The sequence below is a fragment of the Panthera leo genome, chromosome D4, assembly GCF_018350215.1.
Source record: "Panthera leo isolate Ple1 chromosome D4, P.leo_Ple1_pat1.1, whole genome shotgun sequence".
Lineage (NCBI taxonomy): Eukaryota > Metazoa > Chordata > Mammalia > Carnivora > Felidae > Panthera > Panthera leo.
The window spans coordinates 1,547,660-1,571,391 of record NC_056691.1 but is presented as its reverse complement, the minus strand read 5'-3'; the positions used below and the strand labels follow the sequence as shown (position 1 = coordinate 1,571,391).

Below are 23,732 nucleotides of genomic sequence, written 5' to 3'. Positions count from 1 at the left end.
TCCCGCACAGGCACTCTGGGTGCCCCAGCATGAGGGTGCCTGGCGCTGCCTGAGGTGCTCACGGACGACTAGACAGCTGCCCCGCTTGGCGGGCAAGGAGCCACCGCAGCGCCCAGCACCTAGCCACCAGTGCCTGAGGTCCGGGAACTCCTCGCTACCTGTGGCACGAAACTACTACTGGCTTTCACTGGCTGCAGCGCAGAGGGGGCTGGGTGGTCCTCTCCCAGCAAGTGGAAGGAAACGCCCTCACCTCCCGCATGCCACTGTCACAAGCCTCCATCAGGAACAGCCGCTGGGAGACTCCCACTGTGTACTAGATGCAAGCTCCCGACAGGAGGTTTAGTGCGGACCCAGCTCGACTCCAGCAGACCCCACACCGCTGCCTCCCCAGAGGTCTGGGGAGCTCTCAGCCCCACCCCCACCCCACACCCTCCCCAGCCCTGTTCATCCGGGAGGCACACTGGATCAGGCAACAGTTTCTGGATTTTTCCAGGATGCCAAGTGTCATCCTGCAAGACCCCAGGCCTCCGTCACTCCTGCGGGAGCCATCTCTCCAGCCGCTGGCGGGTCAGCCCAGAGGATGGGGAGGTGGGGCCTGGACAGTGTCAGCCCTGTGCCTCCCAGGGATGTGCTAATACTCCCCTGAAGCATGTTCTCGCAGCCCTCCCGCTCAGCCCTGCTTCCCGAGATTCATACCCAGGCTGTGGCTTGACGGGGTTTCTAAGGGGAGGCAAAAATGATGGCCAAAGTGGCAGAGTTACAGGAGGAGCTCCAGGTGTCAGCTGGCATCCCCAGTGAGGTGCACTTTGGTCTGGGGGTCATGGATCAGCAAACGGAATACCGTTCAGGCGTCAGTACAACCCACGGCCAGCAATCTCGATTCAACACAATCCCCGTCAAAATCCCAACAGGAGTTTCCGAAGAAACGGAGAAGCCAATCCTTAAATTCAGTCGGAATTGCAAGGAACCCTGAAAAGTTGAAACAACATCTTAAAAAGAAAAAGGTGGAGGTGTCACAATTTCTGGTTTCAAAACTTCCAACAAAGCTACAGTCATTGACACAGCGTGGCAGTGGTGTAGGGGAGACAGGCGGACCCTGGAATGGAATAGAGTCCAGAAATGAACACTCACGTACACGGTCAAATGATTTTCAACAAGGTTACCAAGACGTTCAGTAGGGGAAGAACAGCCTTTAAACAATAGGTCAGGGACAACCGGACAGTCACTTGCAAACCAATGCAGCTGGATCCCTACCTCAAATCATATATTAAAAAATAACTGAATCAAAAACCAAAGATGAGAGCTAAAATTCTAAAACTCTTAGAAGAAATCAAAGGGCCAGATCTTCATGACCTTGGATTTGACAGTGGATTTGTAGATATGACACCAAAAGCACAAGCAACAGAAGAGAAAGTCAAATTGGAAGTCATCAGGACGAAAACTTTTGTGCGTCAATGGACGTTACCACAAAAGTGAAAAGACAGTCCACAGAAGGGGAAAATATCGGCAAATTGTGTATCTGGTAAGTGTCCAAAATATATAAAGCACTCTCACAATTCAACAATAAAGGGACAAATAACCCAATTTAAATATGTGCAAAGTGTTTCAACAGACATTGCTCCAAAGATGGCTTAACCACTTTCAACGCCATCAGCCTTTAGGAAAATGTATATCAAAGCAATAATGAGATCCTACTTCACACCCCTTAGGACACCCATGATTTGAAAAGTGGAAAATAACAGGTGTTAGCGAAGATGAAGTGCTATCAGACGGCTCCCACATTGGCGGTGGGAACGTAAAATGGTGCAGCCGCTGTGGAAAACAGCTTGTGGTTAGTTAAAAAGTTAAACACAGAATAACCATATGACACGGCAATTCCCGAAAGAAATGAAAACAGGTCTTCAAACAAATATTTGTACTCGAGCGTTCATAGCGGCACGACTGACAAACGGGCGGGAAAACCCCAAATGGGCAGGCAGGTGAATGCACAAACAGATGTGGTACGTCCACCCAATGGAGCAGTATTCGGCCATAAAAAAACCATGTTCCGATACCTGCCGCAGCCTGGATGGACCCAAAGACATTCTGCTGAGTGGAGGAAGCCACACACAAAAGTTACATATCGTATGATCCCATTTATCAGAAACGTCCAGAACAGTTACATCCATCAGGACACAGAAAACACATGGCTGTCCAGGACTGGGGGGGGGGGGGGGGTGGTATATGGGGCTGGGGGCTGTTGTTTGATGGGCTCAGAGTCTCCTTTCACGTGATGAAAATGTGTGGGAACCACAGAAGTGACTATTGCACACTATTCTGAATGCACTAAATGCCACAAACTGTGCACTTTAAAATAATTATTGTGGTGCCCAGGTGGCTCAATCAGTTCAGAGTATGACTCTTGATTTTGGCTCAGGTCATGATCTCACGGTTCATGAGTTCGAGCCCCATGTCAGGCTTTGTGCTAACAGCCCAGAACCTGTTTGGGATTCTCTCTGTCTCTCTCTCTTTCAGTCTCTCTCTGTCCTTCTCCCACGAACATATGCACACCTACTCTCGCTCTCTCAACATAAACACTTAAAAATAAAATAAAATAAAATAAAAATAAAATAAAATAATAAAATAATAAATAAAATAGTTATTGCCACCATATATAAATTTCACTCCCAACTTTTAAGAAAAGATAAAAGTCTGGTTTCTCCATTCGCCGGGACAAACACCACAAGGACCTTCAGTCCTTACGCTCTGAGGTCAAAGCCAATCACTGGCCGGAACTCTGTTCTCCTGCAGATGACCCAGCACTTTGCGGGAAAGTGAACAGACTCAGAGCCAAGCCCCATTCCAGAATGCGGGGTTAGGGTCACCCACCACCAAACCAAAAAGCTGAGGACCAAGACAGGCAGGAAAGAAGACAGAGCAAGGGGGAGAGCGGCCGAGACGGAGACGCGGCTCTGAGCGGGCCCGGTGGGGCAGACGCCCAGATGCAGAGGGCACAGCACAGAGCCCAGCGTCCCCACCTGACACAAGTGGCTTCCCGCTGGCAAAGGCGTTTCCACCCTTGCTGTGTCTGCGAAGCCACCGACAGGCACGGGGTCGCCGGTGCCCGGGGTTTGTTCATGCCCTTGAGCCAGAGTAACTGAGGCCGAACGTGTCCACCTGCCGCGTGTGAGGAGCCCAGAGTCCCCTCTCTGCTTGAAGGGAGAGGGCGAGGTGGCCGGCCCAGCGACCAGCCAGGTCACTGTGGGAACCACCAGAGATCTAACCCTGACGCCATAGAGATCAGCGCGAGGGTCAGCCCCGTAGCCACGGCAGCCGTTCAGAAGCCAACCGGGGGGCCGGCTTCCCCCACACCAGGACTTTCAGGAGCTCCACTCTCCCAGCACACTCCATCGAGGGACGTTATTTCCTGGCCAACTCTCGCCCTCAGTCCCCTCGTTCTTTTGGAATAAAGTCCTGCCACATGGCCAGGTGCTATGTGCACAGAGGCAAGGGGATGGCCCAGGAGAGAGGGTGTCTCGGGGGAGAGGGCTGGGTCCACACCAAGCCCCCGAAACCCTGGCCCGATCTCAGGCCACCCGCGGCCGGGCCTGAATCCCAGCGACCCCGATGAACGCCGACCCCGATGAACTCTGGCCATTACAGTGAGCCCGACTCCGTGTCACCCCCTTAGGCCTGCGGGACGGGGACTCCGCTCTGCCCTCCAGACGCTGGCAGCATACTGCCCCCACCTGCTTGGGGTTCTTGAACTCAACACAGTGGGAATTTCTTGTTCCAAGACGATTAATCGTCTCCCCAACCGTGTCAAACACACCGCGACTCCATCTTCACGTGGATGGCCCCTTCCCCTGTACTTGGGAATCCCCAGATCAAGGACTTAATTGTAGAGGCTGCAACGCTGAAGCTTGATGCCCGGCGGGCCCTCCTCTCCCTCCACGCGCACATGTTCTGCTGGCCATGCTCAGTGTCACCAGGCACCCGTGGAGGCCGTGGACCCCCAGGTGTGGCTCTGCCCCAAAAAGCTTACGGCTGGGTGGGAGGGGGGGGCATGGCAAGAGCTCACAAGAGCCAACCAGCCCCGGGGAGGTGAGCACAGAGACAGGGACCCTGCGAGGAGGAACCCAGTCAGACAGACGGACAAGCAGGAATCCGAGGAGACCCACTCCAGAACCCACAGCAGCCCCACCCCCACCTGCCCACCACCCCTCACCTGGAAGTGGTGAGGCCCTGCCCTTGTCCCCCGCATCTCCCTGACAGCCAGAGGAGCCCATCACATTCCCCTCCACTCCTCCGCTCCCCCTCCAGGACAGACAGACCCCCTGGCTGTCCCTGATGCGGACTCCTCGCCCGCTCTTGCCCCCACAGCGCTGCCTCGGGACTGGACAGGGTCCCCCAGGGTGGCACGGATCTCCTCACCTACAGGTCTGACTTTGGTCGAGGAAACCCCGCAAGAGGAGACGGATCTGCCTTGTGACCCCAGGAGCCTCTGCGGCCAGCACAGCACCCCATGAAGAACGCACGCCCAGAAACATTTACCGAGAAGTCAGTGCAACTTCCGTCACCAAAGCACTCGCACTGCACCTTCAGCTTTTGAGCTCCTTAAAATCAACTTTACCAATTATGTCTCCAAAGCCCCTCGGAGTCGACAGAACAGGCAACTGGAAGGGCACCAGGAAGCTCTAGAATGTCTGATACCTTAATAGAATCTTCCCTACTGCCCAGAGACAGAGACTCCTCACACCAGGGTGGTGACAAGGTGAGACGCTGGGTGGCTCCTACTGCGACGGGCCCAGGCAGCCACGCGCCTCCCTGTGGGTAGGGGTGGAGGACACTGGCTCTGCGGCACCTGAATTGAGGAGGAAGGCCCCCGGTGCCCATGGGTTGCCACCCTCCCTACTGGACACACAGACAAGACAGTCCGGAAGGCGGATGGCCACACGCTCCATCCCTCCCTAGGCAAAGCCACCAGAGGTGCCAGCGGTGAAGGCCAGCTGGGCTGCCGAGGTGCCCCAGCCCCGGAGATGGGGTGCAACACGGGCTCCCGCTTTCCTGGCTGCCTGTGCTTCCAGCCCAGCACAGCAGAGAGGGCTGCTTGGGAGCAAACACACCGGGAGAGGGTTCTGCCCCTAAAATGCAGCCGCCCCAACCACATCTTCACCCACCAACCCCGCTGGAGTCCTCCCAGCAAATCCTGAGCCACTGTGAGCGTGTGCAACCTCAGAGACCCTTCCCAGTCCCGCCAAAATAAGGTGCTCAGGAGGGACGTGACGGATCACAGGTGGGACAAGTTGGAACCTGTTATTTTAACGGTTATGTTTATTTTTACATGCACCGTCTACGACAAGTTATACTAATGCGCTATTTCAGGGAATGATACGAGGTTTCCTTCTGAAAGTAACAGGAGAGTGAAATACACTGCGGGGTCCTGGAGCAGAAAAGGGACAGCACGGGGAAAAACCTGCTGAGCTCTGTGCTATGGCTCACAGCACTGCCCCTGTGTTTCTGCCTCAGTTTCCATTCTTGCAGCATGGTCTGGTGAGATGCTGACTCCAGAGGAGTCCGTGTGACTGGTGAACAGACACTGAACCATTTTTGTAACTCTTTAAGTCTAAAATTCTCTAAAATAAAAAGTTATAAAGTATTCAAACTTTTAAAAAATGAGCTGTTGAATACAAAGTAAACAAGGATACAGGGCACATTGGATCTGAAAAGTCTTGGGTCAGCCCCAAAGCACCTGGGGGTGGGGAAGCACAGGGCTCATGTCACACACCTTCCCATTAAAGCCGAGGGGGTCGGTGCAGGGGCAGGGAGAAAGGGTGCCCAGGGCTGTGAGGCCCATCCCAACCCTAACATTCCCCATCCGGGCTCCTGCCCTGAGCCACCTGGGAATGCTACAGCTCAGGGCTCACTCCTGCAAGGGGCCCTCGATCACATGCACAGAAAATGTGCCCACGGCAGGGAAAGCAGAGCCCCTTTCAGATGCCAGGGCCGCCCTGTGTGGGTGGAGAGGAGTCTGGGCTGAGGGAAGGACCTGTACTCATGTTGGGTCAAATCAAGGACCTCCAGAGACAAATGGGCGATGAGGAGAGAAGATGTCCCCAAATGTCCCCTTTAAGGTGTCAGGATGCATCCCTCTCCCCAACTCTGCCCTGGCCAGTCCAGCAAATGCCACCCACCAGGATGCCAGCCCTCAGCTTCTCCCCTGCCTGCCCCTCACTCCTAGGGTTCCCCCCCCCCCCCGCCATCTCAGAGCCTAGCTCAGAACTGGCCTGCCTTCCTCCTTCCCGACCTTTGGCCCCTGGGCAGCCAAAGGTCCTTCCAGGCCTTCCCCAAGCCTGGGCACCCAGGGAGCTCAGCAGGCCCTGGGTGGGGCGGGGGAGGAGAGAGAGTGCCCTCCACATCCAGGGCGCTCAGGGTCAGCTTCTCAGCATGTCTGGAACTGAGGAGCCCTGAAGGATCAGATGGCAGCTCTCACCCTTGGTCCGGCCATGAACTTGCAGAGGATGCCAGTTGGTGGGTGTGCATAGCAGCAACACACACACCGTTCTGGGGAGTCCAGTGTTTGCACCCCGGGGCAGGGGCTCTGCTGCCCTGGGCATCCACAGGAAGGCAGCCCCGGAGGCCCAGGGGATTTCAGTGGTGTCCCTGGCCAGTAGAGTCCCGCCCCCTCCTCACTGGGGTCCCTGTCACAGGCACTGGGCTGGGACCCTGGCCGGGCGCTGACCAACCTGAGCAGGTCCTGTCACATCCGGCTGCCTGGCTCCCCAACATCCACCCTTAAAATGAGCGGGAGGTTCTCCTCTCTGGGGGATCAGGGACCAGCCGCCACCACACACTCCCCGCCCCCCCGTGCCCCCTGCCCTGCTCCTGGTGGGTCTGAGGCGGTATCCAGGAGGGCAACCGCGGTCCTGCCCAGGCCCAAACACGTGAGAACCTGTTGGAGCAGTTCGGACACCGCAATCACCATCTCTTCCTCCTCCCCATCTACTTCTGGGTGGGAAGGGGCCTCGCTTTGAAAACTAGGCGCAGGGCCAGGTCACAGCCCGGGGCAAAGGCCCAGCTTTACCTCCCCCCACCCCACGTCCCCCAGAGAGCATAAGGTCAAGTCCGGCCCCGGGGGAGGGGGGGGCGTCCCCGTCGGGAGCGGAGAAGGGGGAAACGGGGCACCACGCCGGCCCCCGAGAGGAGGCGGCAAAGCCGCGACACCCCCACCCGCACCGACGCCGTCCTGTCACCCACCCCCGCGGGGGGTTAGGGGGCGCCGGCCGGGGTCAGGGGGCTCGGGGGCTGCGGCGGAGGGTGGGCGCGCCAGACGCCCCCCACCCCCCACCCCTGGCCGGGGCCGCCGGCGTCCGGGCCGCCGCTCGCGCCTCTCCGGGGCCCGCGCGGGGAAAGTTCCTGCAACTTCGCGGGGGAGGCGGCGGGCCGGGCCTGGGCCTGGAGCCGGCCTCCCCGCGGCCCCGCTGTCAGCGGCCCGGCCCGCGGCGCCCCAACTCCCCGGTCCCCCGGCCCCCGGGCCCGCTTTGTGCGCCGCGCGAGGGGCGCCTGCCCGCCCGGCCCCCGCCCCGGGCACAAAAGGGCGCGCGGCCGGCGGGCGGCGGCGGCGGCGGCGGCGGCAGCGGCGGGGGCCTGCGGCGGGCGGGCGCGCACCGGGCCGGGGGGCCGGGCGGGCCGGGGGCCGGGGGCCGGGGCGCCGGGGGGCCGGGCCGGGCCCGCGGGCCGCGCGCTCACCTGCCGTGGAACCAGTCCTTGCAGGCGTCGCACTCGATCATGAAGCGGGTAACGTCGTAGGGGAGCCGGCACACGCAGTACACGGGCACCGTCGCCATGTTCGCGCGCCGCCCGCCCGCCCTCGGCCCGCGCTGCGCTCCGGGTCGGGGCCGGGCGGGCCGGGCGGGCCGGGCGGGGGGCCGCGCCGGGCCGGGGCCGGGACGGGGCCGGGGGCGCACGACAGCCCGCGCGCACCCGGCCGGCGCGTCCACACAAAGCGGGGCGCGCGGAGCAGGGCCGCGCCGGGAGCCGCCCGCCGGCCCCGGGGCGCAGGGCGCGAGTGTGCGCGGGGCCGGGCCGCGCGCGGGACACAAAAGGGAATGGACGCGCGGGGGCGGCGGGCGGGGAGCCGCGGCCCCACCGAAGGGACCCCCGGCCGCCGAGCGGCCTCTACGTCAGCGCCCCGGGTGGCGCCGCCTCCGCCCGCCGGCCTGGGCCGCCGCTCCCGCCGAGGGAAGGCGGGCCGGGGACCGCGGGGAGAAGGTGGGCCTGGGGGGTTCCCTCCTGGGGAGGAGGAGGGCCGGGGGGATCTGTCGGGGAGAAGGTGGGCCGGGGGACTCCTCTGGGGGAGTAGGAGAGCCGGAGGGACCCTGCCGGGGAAACGGTGGGCCGGGGGACCCCTCTGGGGGAAGAGGAGTGGGGGATACCTGCCGGGGAAACAGTTGATCAGTGGACCCCTCTGGGGTAAGAGGAGGGCGGGGAGACCTGCCGTGAGAAGGTGGGTCAGGGGACCCCTCCTGGAGAGAAGGTGGGCCGGGGGAATCTCTCCGGGGTAGGAAGAGGCTGGGGGAGACTTCTCTGGGGGAGAGGAGGGCAGGGGGACCTGCCGGGGATGTGGGCCGGGAGACCCCTCCAGGAGAAAAGATGGGCCTGGGGACCCCTCCGAGGGAGGGGGGAGTACCTGCTGGGGAAACAGTGAGCCGGGGGACCCCTCTGGGGGAAGAGGAGGGTGGGGGGACCTGCCGGGGAGAAGGTGGGCCAAGGGACCCCTCCTGGAGAGAAGGTGGGCCAGGGTGAAGGAGGGTAAAGGGACCCCTCTGGGCGAGAAGGTAGGCTGGGGATCACTCTGGGGGAGAAAGTGGGCAGGAGGACCCTCCAGGGAAAAGGTGGGAGCCTCTGGGTGAAGGCAGGCCTGGCTTCCTCTGAGAAGGTGGTCAGGGACCCCCACCAGCAGAGGGACAGGGGGCAGCTGGGGTTTCCTCTTGTTTCTTCCTTCCTGCTCCCTTTCCCCCTGATTCCTGGGAACAGCTAGCCCTCCCACACAGGATCCTTGACTCTCCTGTTGCTGAGCCCCTAGAGGACAGATTTCTGGGGAGCCAGGAGCACGCTGGCACAGGTCAGCTCTGTAAAGGGAGTGATTACCTAGAATTTGAGCCCCTCCCCCCCTCCCCAAGGAGCCCCCAGGCCTCCAGTCCAAGTCAGGATTATGGAGCCCTGCTGGTGGCTTCAGGACAGCAGGGGCTGGAGGGATGGGCCAGAAGTGCCGCTGCCTTGCTCTGGGCCCTGCAGCCTCACCTGAGTGGTCAGGGTCTGTGGTGCGTGGGGGAAGGGCTGGCTCTGAGGGCTCCTTCCTCCCCGCCTTCTGGAAACCAACCCTCTCCTGCCCGCTCCCAGCTGCATCCACGTGCTGTGGAGTGAGGAGTGAGGGGCCAGTAGGTGTTCCCTCCCCTGGGCCTCCTCCTGGGGGATGCTGGCCACCTCAAGCACAGAATGCCAGACTGGAGGGAAAGCCAGGTGCAGGCCCCTCACAGCAGCACCCCCGACAGGTGCCCAGCTGAGGCCTGCAGCCCCTCAGGGCACCTGGCCCACGTGCCAGCAGTGCATCTGAAGTCCTCCCTCCTCTGGAGGCCAACCTACTGTGCCAGCTGCCCCCGGCCTCCTGCCCCGGCAGGTGCGCCCCCCTTAGCAGGGAGGCACCAGCCAGAAGAAGCTGGGGGAGGGGAGAGGGACAAGGTCACTCTGCCACTGCCCCCACCTCGCTAAGCTCGACCTCAAGTCCTTCCCACCTGAACTGCAGTGGTTGCCCTTCCCCTCTGGGGTCCTTCCTCCCGGAGATGGTGCGGAGGGCTCTGGGAAGCACTGTCCCCCACCAACACCCTGGTGTGGGTCAGTTCAGATAAGCGGTGCCCGGCCTGCAAGTCCGGCTGGCCTGGGCCCTGCTGAGTGACCATCCCCTACAGCAGTACTGGGATGCTCAAACCCGCAGTGTCCACCTCCACCCACTTGTGGTCCAGTGTGGTCAGAAGCTTCTGGAGGCCACTGTGGTGCAGGGCCTCACCCAACACTTCCTCGTCCTTGTCTGCGAGGACAGTAGTTACCAGTGTGTGTCAAGCACTGACCAGGTGCCATGCCCTGTGCTTGGTTCTCTACAGACTCCAGCAGTGCCTGGGACGCGCTCAGCATCAGCTCTAGGCGGTGACCACTCCACCCTCCGCACTCGCAGGGACACTTCGGCACTGCTGCTCCACAGACAGGTATACAGGACCAATGGGAGTCCTGGGGAGGGGGGGGGGGGGACTCCTGCCATTCTCCAGAAAACGCAGGCTGGAAGCAGTGAAATGCCTCCCAGAGGAGGCAGCTGGCTGACCAGGGGGAGGAGCGGGCTGGGAGCCCAGACTCCCCCAGGCGCCTGGCCATCCTGCCCTCCTGGTCTGTACGTGTCCACGGCCTCTGCGTGTGTCCACAGAGATGCTTTCCTGTTAGTCCAGGCTGTTCGGACGCTGTGGGCCAACTCCAGACGAAAGTAAGGGCCCACGTGGGTCCCAAATGCTCCTTTGTTGGGCTTCCCCATTCTCACCCCCCAGAAAGCCCTCCTTTTCTGAGTCCTCACTCATTGTGCATTGAGCGCCTGCTGTGTTCGCAGTTTGGTAGCAGTCCCAACTCCTGTGCAGCTCCTTTTGCTGTCAAGGGGGACAGTGACACACGCCCCACGGCGCCCTGGGGACACAGGCCTGGAGCAGGCCAGGTCACACAGGGAGGGGGAGCACAAGGGGCTGGACTCAAGGCCCCAGGAAGCAGGGGCAGTGGCCTTGAAATGAGGTGTCCCCCGAGCTCTGGCCCTTTCACATGGTCTGCTCTTTGCCTCCATGCCCACCGAGTCCACCCCACTCCTGAGTCTGTGTATAAGCATCAAGACCACCACCCACCCGAGTGGCCAGGCATGCTGCTGGGGTAAGAGGATGGGCTCCCCAGAAGCATGCCCCCCACCCTCCACCCTGCTGCTCCAAGGAAGCACAGCCACAGCATGCACCCCGCATCCCCCAGCCAGTCCCAAGCGTGAGACACGTATTATTCACCTTATTGCCCAATGGAAAAACAGCACGTTCCAGGACCTGCTGATTCACTCCCTCTCGACAAAATATACTGAACGCTAGCGCAGCCTTTTCTTTTAATTGTGGTAACATACACAAGATGAAACGTACCGTTTTGACCATTTCTGAGTGTACAGTTATGTGGCATGAAGTAAGTTCACACTGTTTGCAGCCTCCATCACGCACTTCCGCCAAGTTTTTCACTGTCCCACCAGTAAACACTAACCCCCATCACTACTCCCCCAGGCCCAGGCACCCACCAGCTACTTCCTGTCTCTATGAACTTGACCACTGTAGGGAACTCGGATAAGTAAGTGGAATCCTACAGTATTTGCCTTCTTGTGACTGGCTTACTTCACCTGGCATCAGGTCTTCGAGGTTCATCCATGTTGTAACATGTGAGAGTTCCCTTCCTTTTTAAGACTATTATTTCATTGTGTTTATAATCCATGTTTAATTTCTCCATTCATTGTTGAAGGACACTTGGGTTGTTCCCACGTTTTGGATGTTGTGAATAATGTTGCTATGAATGTGGGTGTGCAAATATCTGTTCGTGTCCCTGCTTTTACTTCTTTTGTGTGTATACCCAGAAGTGAGATTGGTGAATCATATGATAATTCTATTTTTAACATTTTTAAGAACCATGCCGTTTTCCACAGCTGCTGCACCATTTTATATTCCCACCAACAGTGCACAAGCGTCCCAGTTTCTCCACATCCTCGCCAACACTTGTTATTTTCTGTATGTATGTGTGTGTGTGTGTACATGTGTTGATGATAGCTGTCCTAAAGTGGATGAAGTGATATCTCATTGTGGGTTTTTTTTTTTTTTGAAGTAAAAATTCTTAATTTCTCAATATGCTAGTTTTTGATGGCAAAAATTTGGTTCCATTGAAACTCTGGTCACTGTGGTTTTGATCTGCATTTCCCTAATGACTGATGATGTTGGGGATCTTCTCATGAGTTTATTGGCCATCTGTACATCTTCTTTGGATAAATGTCTATTTGAGCCCTTTCCTATTTTGATTTGGGTTGGGTTTTCTTGTTGTTGAATTATAGGAGTTCTTTATATATTCTGGATACTAATCTCTTATCAGATTGGTGATTTGCAAATGTTCGATGCACAGATGGTTGTAATTTTGAAGAAGTCAGGTTCATCTATTTTGTTTTCTTTTGTTGCCCTTGCATTTTGATGTCACATCCAAAAAACCATTGCCAAATCCAATGTCATGAAGATTTCATCCTGTGTTTCCTTCCAAGATTTTTATAGGTTTAGGTTTAGGCTTTTGATCCACTTTAAGTTAATTTTTGAGTTGGGGTAAGGGTCAATGTCATGCTTTTGCAGGTGGACATGGAGTCTTCCCAGCACCATTTGTTGAAAGCACTGTCCTTTCCTCATTGAGTGATCATGGCACCCTTGTCAAAATCATTTGACCATGTGGGCAAGGGGTTATTTCTGGGCTTCTTATTGTCTTTCATTGGTCTGTATGTCTAACCTTATACCATACTGTGTTGGTTTCTGTAGCTTTGTAGTAAGTTTCAGAATCAGGAAGGGTGAAACTCGAAATTTGCACTTCTTTTTCAGGACTGTTTTGGTTCTTCCAGGCCCCTTACAACTCTTTATGAATTTGAGAACTGGCTTCTTCACTTCTGCAAAAGGGACTATGATAATTTTGACAGGGATTTCATTGAATCTGTAGATCATTTTGGGTAGTACTGCCATCTTAACAATATTAATATTCTGATCCATGAACATGGGATATTTCCACTTATTTGTCTTCTTTAATTGCTTTCAGCAATGTCTTACAGTTTTCAGCATACAAGTCTTTTATCTCCTTGGTTAAACTTACCCCTAGGTTTTTGGGTTTTTTTAATGTTATTGTAAATGGAATTGTGTTCCTGATTTCCTTTTGAGATTGTTTATTTTTAGTGTTTGGAAACAAAACTAATTTTTTAGTGTTTATTTAGTTATCCTGCAACTTTACAGGATTAGTTTTACAACTTTGAATTTACTAGTTCTGACAGTATTTTGTGGAGTTCCTAAGTCTTTTTGATTTTATATAACATCTTGTTATGTATGAACAGAGATAATTTTACTTCTTCCTAATTTGGATGCTATTTGCTTGTTTACGCAGGTATGTCTGGTTGCTCCTGCTAGAACTTCCAATACTGTGTTGAGTAGAAGGGGTGAAAGTGGCAGTGGCATCTTTCTCCTTTCTGATCTCAGGGGAAAAGTTGTTTTGGGTTTTGTGCATGTGTTTGTGGTATATATATATTTTAATCTTTTCACCATTAAGTATGTTTGCTTTGGGCTTTTCATCTGTGGCATTTACTATGCTGAAAAAGTTTCTATTTCTAATTTCTTGAATTTTGAGACAGGGAGTGGGCATGCAAGTGGAGGAGGTGCTAAGAGAGAAGGCAGAGAGAGAATCCCAAGCAGGCTGTGCCCTGCCAGCACAGAGCCAGACTTGGGGCTCATACTTACCAACTGTGAGATCATGGCCTGGGCTGAAATCAAGAACCAGACGCTTAACTTACTGAACCACCCAGGTGCCCCCCTATGGAGGATTTTTATTATGAAAACATGTTGAATTTTATCAAATGCTTTTTCTGCATCAGTTGAGATGATCCTGTGGGCTTTTCCCCCTTTGTTGGTGTGATGTCTCACCCTGATTGATTTTGAGACCGAACCATCCTTGCATTTCAGGAACAAACTCCATTTCATCAAGGTGTAGAATCTTTTTAACACACTGGTGAATTTAGTTTCCCGGAATTTTGCTGAGAATTTTGCATCAAGGTTCATGAGGGATACTGTTTTGCAGTTTTCCTTTTTTGTTGTTTTTTTTAATGTAGGCTCCACACCTAATGTGGGGCTCAAATTCATGACCCTGAGATCAAAAGTCACATGTTCTACCAACTGAGCCAGCCAGGTACCCCTGTTTTGTAGTCTTCTTGTAGAGTCTTTGTCTGGCTTTGGTATCAGGGCAATGCTGGCTTCAGAGAGTGTCAGGAAGCATTCCCTCCTCTTCAACATTTGGGAAGAATTTAAGGATTGCTGTTAATTTTTCCCTAAATGTGTGGTAAAATTCACCAGCCATCTGGTCATGGGCTTTTCTTTTTGGGAGGCTTTTGATTATTGACTCACTCTCTGTAATAATTACAGGTATATTAAGATGTCCTGTTTCTTTGTAATTCAGTTTGGGCGGGTTATGGGTTGTGTGTGTGTGGGTTTGTCCACTTCATCTAGGTTGTCCAATGTGTTGGTGCACAACTAGTGTAGGTTTTAAAGCTGTGAACCAGGTAGACGCGTCCCACCTCCAAGGAGTTCATATGGCAGAGATGACAGACAGGAGATACTAGTTCAAGGCTGGATGTGTGAAGCAATCTGGTGAATGTCAAGAGAGTTCTAAGAGCAGGCCCTTGGGAGACCTGATCCAGAACCCAGAAATGAACAGTGGCCCATGGGAACTTTGGGAGCCTTCTGGGTTTTTCTGATAGCTATGAGAGTGCCCTTCTGTTGACTATCTTGAGGATGGCCCTGTGATGTTTTGAAACAATGAGTTTGTAGACCAAAGCCCCTCTGCCAAATAACCATATAATTTACATTAAGGGTGCTATTAACAAAACACCAGAACAAGACAAGACAAACGGGCCACTCTGGGAAAACCAACACCAGGGTAACACTTATAGAACCCATGCTGGGGTCAGTCATGTCTGAAGAGATGGATATGCACAATGGCCAGGAGGGGACATGGTGTGACGAGGTCTGGGGGGGTCTGCTCCTATGCCTCCAGCTGTTTGCCACATGAGCTGCTGGTGCCTTCTGGGCACACCAGGCCAAGGCCATCCCAGACACCACCCTTAAGTGGCTAGCGCTCTGCCTGAGTAATTTCCAGCCAGCCCCCAGGTGGCCCCTCATGGAGTCTCCAAGACCTCACCTGCACAGTCCAGCCCACAGCACAGGGTGAAGCACCTAGTACAGAGCCTGCTTTGGCCCATCTGTGGGTCCGTGAGGCCCCTGCCCCCCCCCCCGGGCTGTGGTAGGGACAGGAGCGGAGGCCCAGCAGCCAAGAGTCCTGGGGCTGGGGGGAAGCAACCTGTGCAGAGCTCACTCTGCCAGGTGAGGGTAAGCAGTAAAGGGGAAAGGACAGTAAACAGGCATTCTCCAAAGAATCAGCGGGAGAATAAGATCGCTGGAGGGGAGAACCGCTCCTGCAGGGAGTGCATCAGGAAGGAGCTCGTGTCCTCATGCCTGCCCACAGGCCTGGGAGGAGACAGATGACAAGGAGGGATGCCCATTTTCCTGTGACACTGGCCCAATGCTGAGGGCTAAGCCACCTTCCAGGGGCCAGCAGCACCCTTCTCCCCTCGTTGGTGGGTTCTCTCTATACACTGCTTCCTGAGACCAGCCTCGCCCTGCAGACCCCCGTCCCCCCAGTCCCCTCCCTGTTTTATTTCCCGTGTTCTTACCTGATACGGCCTTGCTTGTACACACCTGTCCTGCGCCCCGAAACGTGAATGCCATGCAGGCGCGGCCCCTGCGGCCCTGAACGGCAGGTGCGCGGGCTCCATCCGCGCTAGGCCGGCGGGGGCACAAGGACCAGGTGTGAACAGGTGTGTCCGTATGCGTACATCACTAGGGGTTTTCTGTCCTTTCTGTGCACCGGCAGTGTTTGAAACTCTACAATAGACATACTACGTTTGAAACACACGAGATCCGTAAGAGCTCTTTCACAAAAGAAAACAAAAAACGGTGAACCAGAATGCTCGACCAGCGGCGGGGCGAGCGACGCGGACCGCCGCGGGGCGTGGACGGTGCGCACGCACTGCCAGCGCAGGTGGCGAGGAGGCCGGAAGGGCTCGCTGCTCCGCCCCGAGCTGTCCCAAGCACAAGCCGGAAGCACTCACGGCCCCGCCCCGCGCACAAGCCGGAAGCGGGCCACGGCCCCGCCCCGTTCTAAGCACAGGCCGGAAACGGCCCCGCCTCTCGCACAAGCCGGAAGCGTCTACGACCTTTTCCCGAACCGCGCAGAATCCGGAAGCTCTCACGGCACCGCTCTGCGCCGTCCAGCGCACAGGCCGGAAGCAACTCGCGGCCCCGCCCCGCACAGAAGCCGGAAGCGCACACGTCCTTTTCCCGCCCCGCGCAGAGGCCGGAAGCGCTCACGGCCCCGCCCCAACCCGCCTGAAGCTGGGGCCGGAAACAGTCGCGGCTGTGTCCCTCCCCTTGTATAGACCGGAAGCGCCCAGCTCCTCAGACTGGGGAGGTGTATTTCTGTCCCGTTTCTCTAAGCCCCGCGGCGGGGCTTGTCCCCATTGCTGCCGGCTGTGCGACCCTAGGGACGCCACAGCTGCAGGCGGTCAGAGTCGTGTGGCCCCCGCAGGGTCGGCCCTGGAGGGTGGTGGGCCCAAGGGCGCGAGGTGCACACGGAGAAAACCACAATGAAGGGTGGGTCTGGTCAATAGGGACAGTAATACACGTGCTTCTATCGGGATCTGGTGCGTTTCTTCCTTGGGCTTCTTTCTCCACGTTCAGCCCCGCTTCCCAGCATGGGGACGAGGATGACAGCGCGAGTCCCTTCGGGCTGGAGACCGTAACCCCCTCGCACAACAGTTTTGAATTGCACTCACTCTAGCGAGCTCTCAGGCAGCTGTTGAGCTTTTTAATTATGTAAGTCCACTCCCCCACTGCCCCTCGCCCCCGACACACGCGTGGACTCAAAGTCAGGATCCCCAGACCTCGTCCTCGCACCGAGAAGGCCTGGTGCCTGCGGTAGCGGTCCCAACTTGAATTAAGTCTCAGTAACCTCTGTTGCTACAAGAACTTTAAAAGCGACACCGTACTTTATACTAAAAGAATAAAGATTTTTATTAAGCATTGTAAGTTGCATTCAATAGCCTTCGATACACCACGCCACAACCCACCTACAATCAGTCAGACCCAACAGCAGTTCATTCTTGCACAATCCATGAGTTAGGGCAGAACTCCCTTCAACTTACAGTAAGATCCTACTCAGGTCTTGCGGGCAGGGATTGGGGAATTACATCTCATTTCTGATCACTAATGTGTGATGAAGAGCATCAGGAGAATTATATGAAAACGAATAAGAAGTGATTCTGATTTCAAAGTACATTGTTTGGAAACATTAACAAAAACATCAAAATGATATAAGTATACCTGCTTCTACTAAATTCTTGATGGGAAAGTTCTCAAGAACAAGCAATTTGTTTCCTGCTACAGAAGGGGGGGTTGTTTTTTTTGTTTTTTTTTTTTTTTAAGATCAAAGGGATTTTTTTTTTTTTGTTTTTCACAGAATTTCATATTTTGCTAATATGAAGGCATAAAACAGCAACAAAGAACAATAATGCATACAGCAGTGAATACACCAGGGTAATGTTGATATTTGAAACAGCTAGATAATTTTGGGGGGGTTTTAGAATAAATGCAACAGAGGTCAATAATCACAAAATTTTAAGGTTAGAGCAAGATCAGTCAGTGACTAAACAGAGTTAACATCTTTTATAGGACTATTACTGATTATTAGCATTTTGTTTTGCAAATGGGCACATACTGGTAAGAATGGAAGGACAATAACATGCATAATATTAACTACACACTTTAAAAATTATGAACCATGCAGAAGGTTAGCTCAAGTAGTAGCACTAATGGTCTACATCCGATTCAAAACCACATAGTTCATTGATCACAGATGCATGGTATTAAGTCACGAAAAGTTTCAGAACACATTGTGTTGATTTTGAAAGGTCATTTGCATCTTCTATGATTTCAACTTTATCTCCATTTAACTTGCTTGTAAAGTAAGTATGATGTACTGCATATTTAAAATCAGCAGAACGGCAATATTACTCTATAATTTTTTAGTTTTGATAGTTGCACTTTTTTTTTTAACACAAAAGAACCACATCAACAGTGATGAGATTTAAGTAAGAAAGAAAAACCGTGGTGTGCCTTATTTCTTTCATAATCATAAAATCAAAGCCTTAGACAAAGCTTCCTTGTGAACAGTAATGCAAAATCAAAGATAATGGCATACATATGGTGCCAAATGCTAAAAATGATATTTTAAGCTATATATACTTAAAGACTGCCAAAATTTGTTTTCTTTATAGTTCAAGAAACACAACTATAGGCTTTTGTCATAACCAGTTTAAACTTTGTGTGTACTTCATTTTAAGTGTGGGAGTCAAATGCTCTTCATTTTCTTTCTCTCTTTTTGTTTTATTGTAGCATTTTGACTACAACTGGTTAAAACTAAAAATGTGTTGTTTAAATCTCTGATATCAAAGAGGGATCCGAATTTCCAAAGTCCTCATTTTTCTCTTACGGAAAGGAAAAAATGTACATAACTGTAGGCTCTCTTTCTCTCCAGATATTCCTGAATCCTACCCTTCCAGCATCCTTCACCCTCTATAAAAAATAAGTTTACTCTTCTTTCTTTAAGACAGCAGCCTCCAGAGCATCAGCTCTGCGGCAAGCACTGTCTGTACTTAGTGCATTTAAGTGAGGATTTGTATTGCACGTCTTAGAGTCATTGTTCAAGGCACTTTCCGAGTGGCTGGGGGCCCTGGCATCGCCCGCGCTCCCGTTCATCTGGGGAGCAGGCTTCTCCTCAGCCACCGCTCCGTTTTCAGCCAGGGACCCATCCGAAGACACGGCAGACGACTTGGATTCCCCGGATCTTGACTTCAGTTCTTTGGCCACTTCTTCTGCTGAAGCAGCATAAGGAGGCTTGCCCTGGTCAAAATCAAGGATAACAAGCAATAAGGCAGCTGTGATACACAGTGGGAGAAGGGACGCCTATGGAGGCCTGTGCTTCAGGTTCAACAGCACAGTACACTGCATGGGTGTGTTCCTCACGCTTTCTGCTCTCTGCTCTATACCTTCTCTTAATCCTCTGTGGTCTGTACAGTCCATTACTCTACACTCTCTATACCTCTATACGCTCCAGTCTGTATTTTTCACAACCTGTGTATATACTTTATAGGCTATATACTGTATATATTTGATAGTCTGTATTCTCTCTGTACTCCATACTTGAATCCACATTCTCTGTAATCTGTGTAATATATATTCTCTCTCTCTCTAGTATCACCTATGTACTCTATAGTCTATAGTTTGCATCCTCTACATACTCTAGTGTATACATTCTAATCTCTATACTGTCTACACTCTATACTTTCCACAGTCTATGTACAGTCTACATACTCTCCACAGTCTGTGTACTCTGTACTCTGGTCTGTACTCTCCATAGTCCACAGTCTACATACTCTCTCTATGGTCTGTGTACTCTGTACTCTCATCTATACTCTCGTAGTCCATAGTCTACATACCTTCTACGCCCCATACTCTCTATGGTCTGTGTACTCTAGTCTATACTCTCTGTAATCCAGAGTCTACATACTCTCTAGGCCCCATGCTCTCCACAGTCTGTGTACTCTGTACTATGGTCTATACCCTCCGTGGTCCAGTCTATATACTCTCTATGCCCCATACTCTCTACGGTCTGTGTGCTCTGTACTGTCATCTATACTCTCCGGAGTCCACAGTCTACACACTCTCTATACTCCATACTCTCTATGGTCTGTGTACTCTATACTCTCCATAACCTGAACAGTCTACATATTCTCTATGGTCTGTGTGCTCTAGTCTATACTCTATACTCTAACACACTCTCTTTTGCTTCTGACTGACCTGCAGCTGGCAAAAGCTGGTCTCAGCAGGTTCGTCCTGGGGCCCCTTCCCTCCACTTCTCTGTAGTTAATATCCTGACCTTGCAGTAGACCCCACTTGAAGAGGTCTACCTAATCCTTCTGGACAGCACCAAATCATCTATGCTAACACCGCTCCTCGATACGTCCTCTCTGAAATTACAAACCACCATCCTCACTACGTGTCCACCAACAACTTACACATCCACCTGTCGCGGGCAGTGGGAGGCCCATTTCTACTAGAAAACGGAAGCAAACCTAAGTCCTCTCTGGACAACCCAACAAGAAACAAGTCTAAGCTGATAATCGCCAGGTGTGTTTGTGACCTATCTCTTCTGAACAGGTCTCCCTGCTCCTCTTAACAAACTTAAAAGTAATTCTAGAAAAAATGAACTTTTGGAGTGAAAGACAAGACCTCTCGGTAAGAGACGAGGAAGACAGCCCGAGATCTTTCAGCTGTTTACATCTTAGACCGTGGGTTTCTCAGCCTGGCACCTCGACATTGTAGACCTGGTAATTCTGTCACGGGCCGTCTTGTGTGTTGCAGAGTGGTGGGCATCACTGGCCTCTCCCCAGAAGACACCAGAAGCACTTGCACACTGAGCTATGATGATCAACAATGTCCCCAAAGCCAGTGGCCCTTGGGGCCAACATCCCAGGGCTGAGAACCACTGCTGGAGGCGGACTCAGTGCTGAGGGAAACCTTAACGGTCTCACCCTTATGTGGTCATTTTTCAGTGAAGAAACTGAGACCCAGAACAGGAAAGCTGCCTTTCAACCCCAGATGGCAGGGTGTCGGGTGCCTCTAGTCCTCCCTGCTGAGAACCAGCGTTTTTGCCTGGTTACGAATAAAGGCCCTCTCTGCTCAGCCAAGTGGGGCTGGAGATATGTGTTACCCTCGCCTTGGGGACGCCTTGTCTCACACCAGTGGTCCCTGCGTTTGTTCCCCTCTGGGCTCCATTCCCACAGGTCTTCTCACTTCAGTGCTCAATCCCAGAGTTCGGAAATATGCATGTAAACCCTCCCCCAAGTCAACACTACTGCCATTTTCTTGGAATCCTGAGAAAAATTAAAATATATAAGAGGACAAAGCAGGGGGAAATAACACTGAAGATTTCAAGTACTTGCTCACACCTCTAAGCCCTCAGTCTCGGAGGGAAAAGCCCACCGGCCGCTACACAAAACGCCTGAAGCAGGATCTCCAGGGTGCCAACACAAAAAAGTAACTCAGAATTGTTTTTCTGAGGATACACAAGGACCCAGGAATTCACTCCCAGGTATGTACCCAAGAGGAATGAAAACGTATGTCCACACAAACACCTGAACACAACCACTGTAGTTAACAATACTCTGTTGCATATCTGCAAGTTGCTGAGAGACCTCAAAGGTTCTCGTCACAAGAAAATAAGTTTTTGTAACCATTTGAGGAGATGCACGTTAACGAGACTTCCCGTGGTGATCATCTTGCAATGCGTACAAATACAAATCACTATGCTGCACCCAGAACTAACATGATGGTATATATTGATTACATCTCAGTAAAGCTGGAGGAAAACCCGAACCTATGTATGTATGTTCACAGCAGCATTACTCATAACCAAAAACGTGCAAACCACCTGAATGCCCAGCAAATGGTAAATGGAAAAAGTGAGCCTCGCCCTCAGTGGAGCCCTCACAGCAATCCCGAGGACCCAAGGGCCGGTGGCGCGACGACAGGTGCGCATCCATGACAGGCACAGAGCAAGTCCATACACGGCAAAACAGATCCGTGGCCGCCGGGGGCTGGGACGTGGCTGCAACTGAGTAAGGGGTTTCTTCTTGGGTGATGAACGTTCTGGAATTGGCGGTGTCCCTGCATGACAGTGAGGACAGGCCGCACTGTACTTTCTAAGCAGGTGAGCTGCATAGTAGGTGAGTTCTATCTCAAAAGAAGAAGACGTCAAAGGGAGTCAAGAATGTGCCAAACACTGGCGACAGACACAAGACTAGCTCAACAGGAACCACCAGAGATGAAATCAAAGCAAGGGAGAACAACAGAAATGAAAACCCAGTAATTCAAGAAAAGCTTCTGATGTAAGACAAGATATGAAACTGTGTTTAGAAAGAACACGTTGTGTGCTGAGTGCACCGGCCCAGGATGACCAGCAGCGGGGTGCATCACGAAACCTTGGCAGAGAAACAAAAACAATTTGGGCATTTAGGCCAAAACCGCGAATGTCTTCTGAGGGAAAGACAATTCAATTATTAGCGTTCTTTGACACAAAGCTTATGACAGAAGAAAATGACAATATACGTGAGACGCATGAGAAGGAGGTATGAGCCACCACTTTCAACTGTTAGGAAAGCAAAGTGCTTCTGAACGTCCCGCCTGTGGAGTCCCCTGAGGAGAGCCTGGAGGGACAAGGCCGGCGGGCAGGGGACGCGGGTCCACAGAGGCCAGGCCAATGAGGCGTGGGTGGGGTGGTGGGTGGAGGCTGCACGCTGGGACAATGCAGCGGATAACCGCACGGCTACTGTCACAACGAGAGCTGGGGGGAGAACAGGGTGAGTGTGTCAACACCGTGACTGCCCGTGGACGAAGCCAAGGGCCAGCCAGGGGCACTCTGACTCTAACTTAACGAGCCCCGGTTCTCAGGGTGGAAGATAATAGACATGGACACGAACAGTAAAGTTTAAATCAAATTCCTGAAGTCTTCAATTTGATTCAGAAGAGTCGCTCTAAATTCTTGAGATAAAAACAGCGGCATCCACATGCGTATTCCCCTGTGCGTGTGGTACACAAGAGCGTGCAGCAGCACAAGCACGTGCGGGTCTGGGTGCCTGGTGCACGCGAGTACACGTATCTCCTCTAGCCCTGTTCACAGAGAAGCCCAGAAACAGTGATTCAGCATGAGGAAAGGACATGTAGATGTAACATCAGAGATGTAAGTAAAAGCCCTCAGTTTAAATTGGAAACGTCAGTGTGAATTTATGAGGATTTTATCTTTAAAGAAAAAGACAATAAAAAGCTCGCATGTCGTGTGTTCATGCATGAAGACCAGGACTGCACGTCCAGATCTGTGCTCAGAGAACACTAGGAACAGTCACTGGCCCTCCAGCACTCAGGGTGCCCAGACGGTGGTTTTCAAATGCCATCTCCCACTAAAGAGACCAAGGAATCGAGAGAAATGTGGTGGTTCTGCTGGGCCGGGCGATGCCCAGAGAGAAAGCCACCACAGACCAGAGGCCACGCAAAGGGCCTGTGGCCAAGGGCAGCAAGGTATCTGTCCTGCAAGCACTGTAATACTCAGGTACCAAATGGGAGCCAATGGGAAGCATCTCTTTATAAAAACACCCCAAGAAATAACGAAAAAGAAATCACGCAACAAGACTATCTTCCTTTGGCAATCTCCAGCGAATGAAGGGATCCAGCCTGTGACACATCGAAGGGTCCCAATGTGCAGAAGCAGACACTCGTGCCCCTGACAAAAGCACACAGGTCCACCTCAGTCCTGCCACAGGCGCAGACCGGTGCAGAGTCTGGCTCAGTGCCCAGACCCACCACCAGGATGCAAGAAAGACAAGGTCAGGTCATAGGGGGGCAGCCGCTCAGCACACGCTCGACAAGATGAAGAAAGTCTGGGCGTTTGGGCGCAAAAGGCGGTGTTGTCTGTCCTTCCACACGCAAAGCAAAGGAGACAGGCATGGGGGAGGGGAGCCAGTGGACTCAGGGACTTTAAAGATGCAGCAAAATAAAAGAAGGTGAGCTCCCCACGGGAACAAGAAAGAGGCCAGGCCACCCAGTTGTCTTGTGTGGTTCCGGTGTCTGTGTTTTATGTGAAAGGCCCCCTTAATCAGTAGGGGTGATGGCTCCACGAGGGGCTGTCTGTACAGGATGGGCTCCGGGCTGGAGCACAGCATGGGTGCATTCCCCCCCACCTTATAA

At 53.3% G+C, this 23,732-nt stretch overlaps 2 protein-coding genes and 1 long non-coding RNA gene across 5 annotated transcripts in view; 1 reads left to right on the top strand and 2 right to left on the bottom strand.

Annotated features, from left to right (window-relative positions):
* PHF2 (PHD finger protein 2) overlaps positions 1-7,868 on the bottom strand; it is a 75,853-nt gene extending 67,985 nt beyond the window's left edge. Inside the window, exon 1 of the mRNA XM_042912310.1 lies at positions 7,729-7,868. Within this exon, the coding sequence (XP_042768244.1) occupies positions 7,729-7,826 (98 nt within the window). The 5' untranslated portion in view covers positions 7,827-7,868. The remainder of the gene's footprint in view (positions 1-7,728) is intronic.
* Positions 7,729-16,928, top strand: LOC122204708. Of its 2 annotated transcripts, XR_006195752.1 has the most exons (4): positions 7,729-7,776; positions 9,016-9,103; positions 10,140-10,241; positions 15,748-16,928. It is a non-coding gene; the product is annotated as an uncharacterized LOC122204708 (long non-coding RNA). The 2 variants fall into 2 exon arrangements; XR_006195751.1 differs by lacking the exons at positions 7,729-7,776; positions 9,016-9,103 and adding an exon at positions 8,099-8,250.
* Positions 16,922-23,732, bottom strand: part of FAM120A (family with sequence similarity 120A) — a 95,296-nt gene continuing 88,485 nt past the window's right edge. For both annotated transcript variants that reach the window (XM_042912308.1, XM_042912309.1), the window contains one exon: positions 16,922-18,833. In XM_042912308.1, coding sequence (XP_042768242.1) covers positions 18,522-18,833 — 312 coding nt within the window. In that variant the 3' untranslated portion in view covers positions 16,922-18,521. The remainder of the gene's footprint in view (positions 18,834-23,732) is intronic.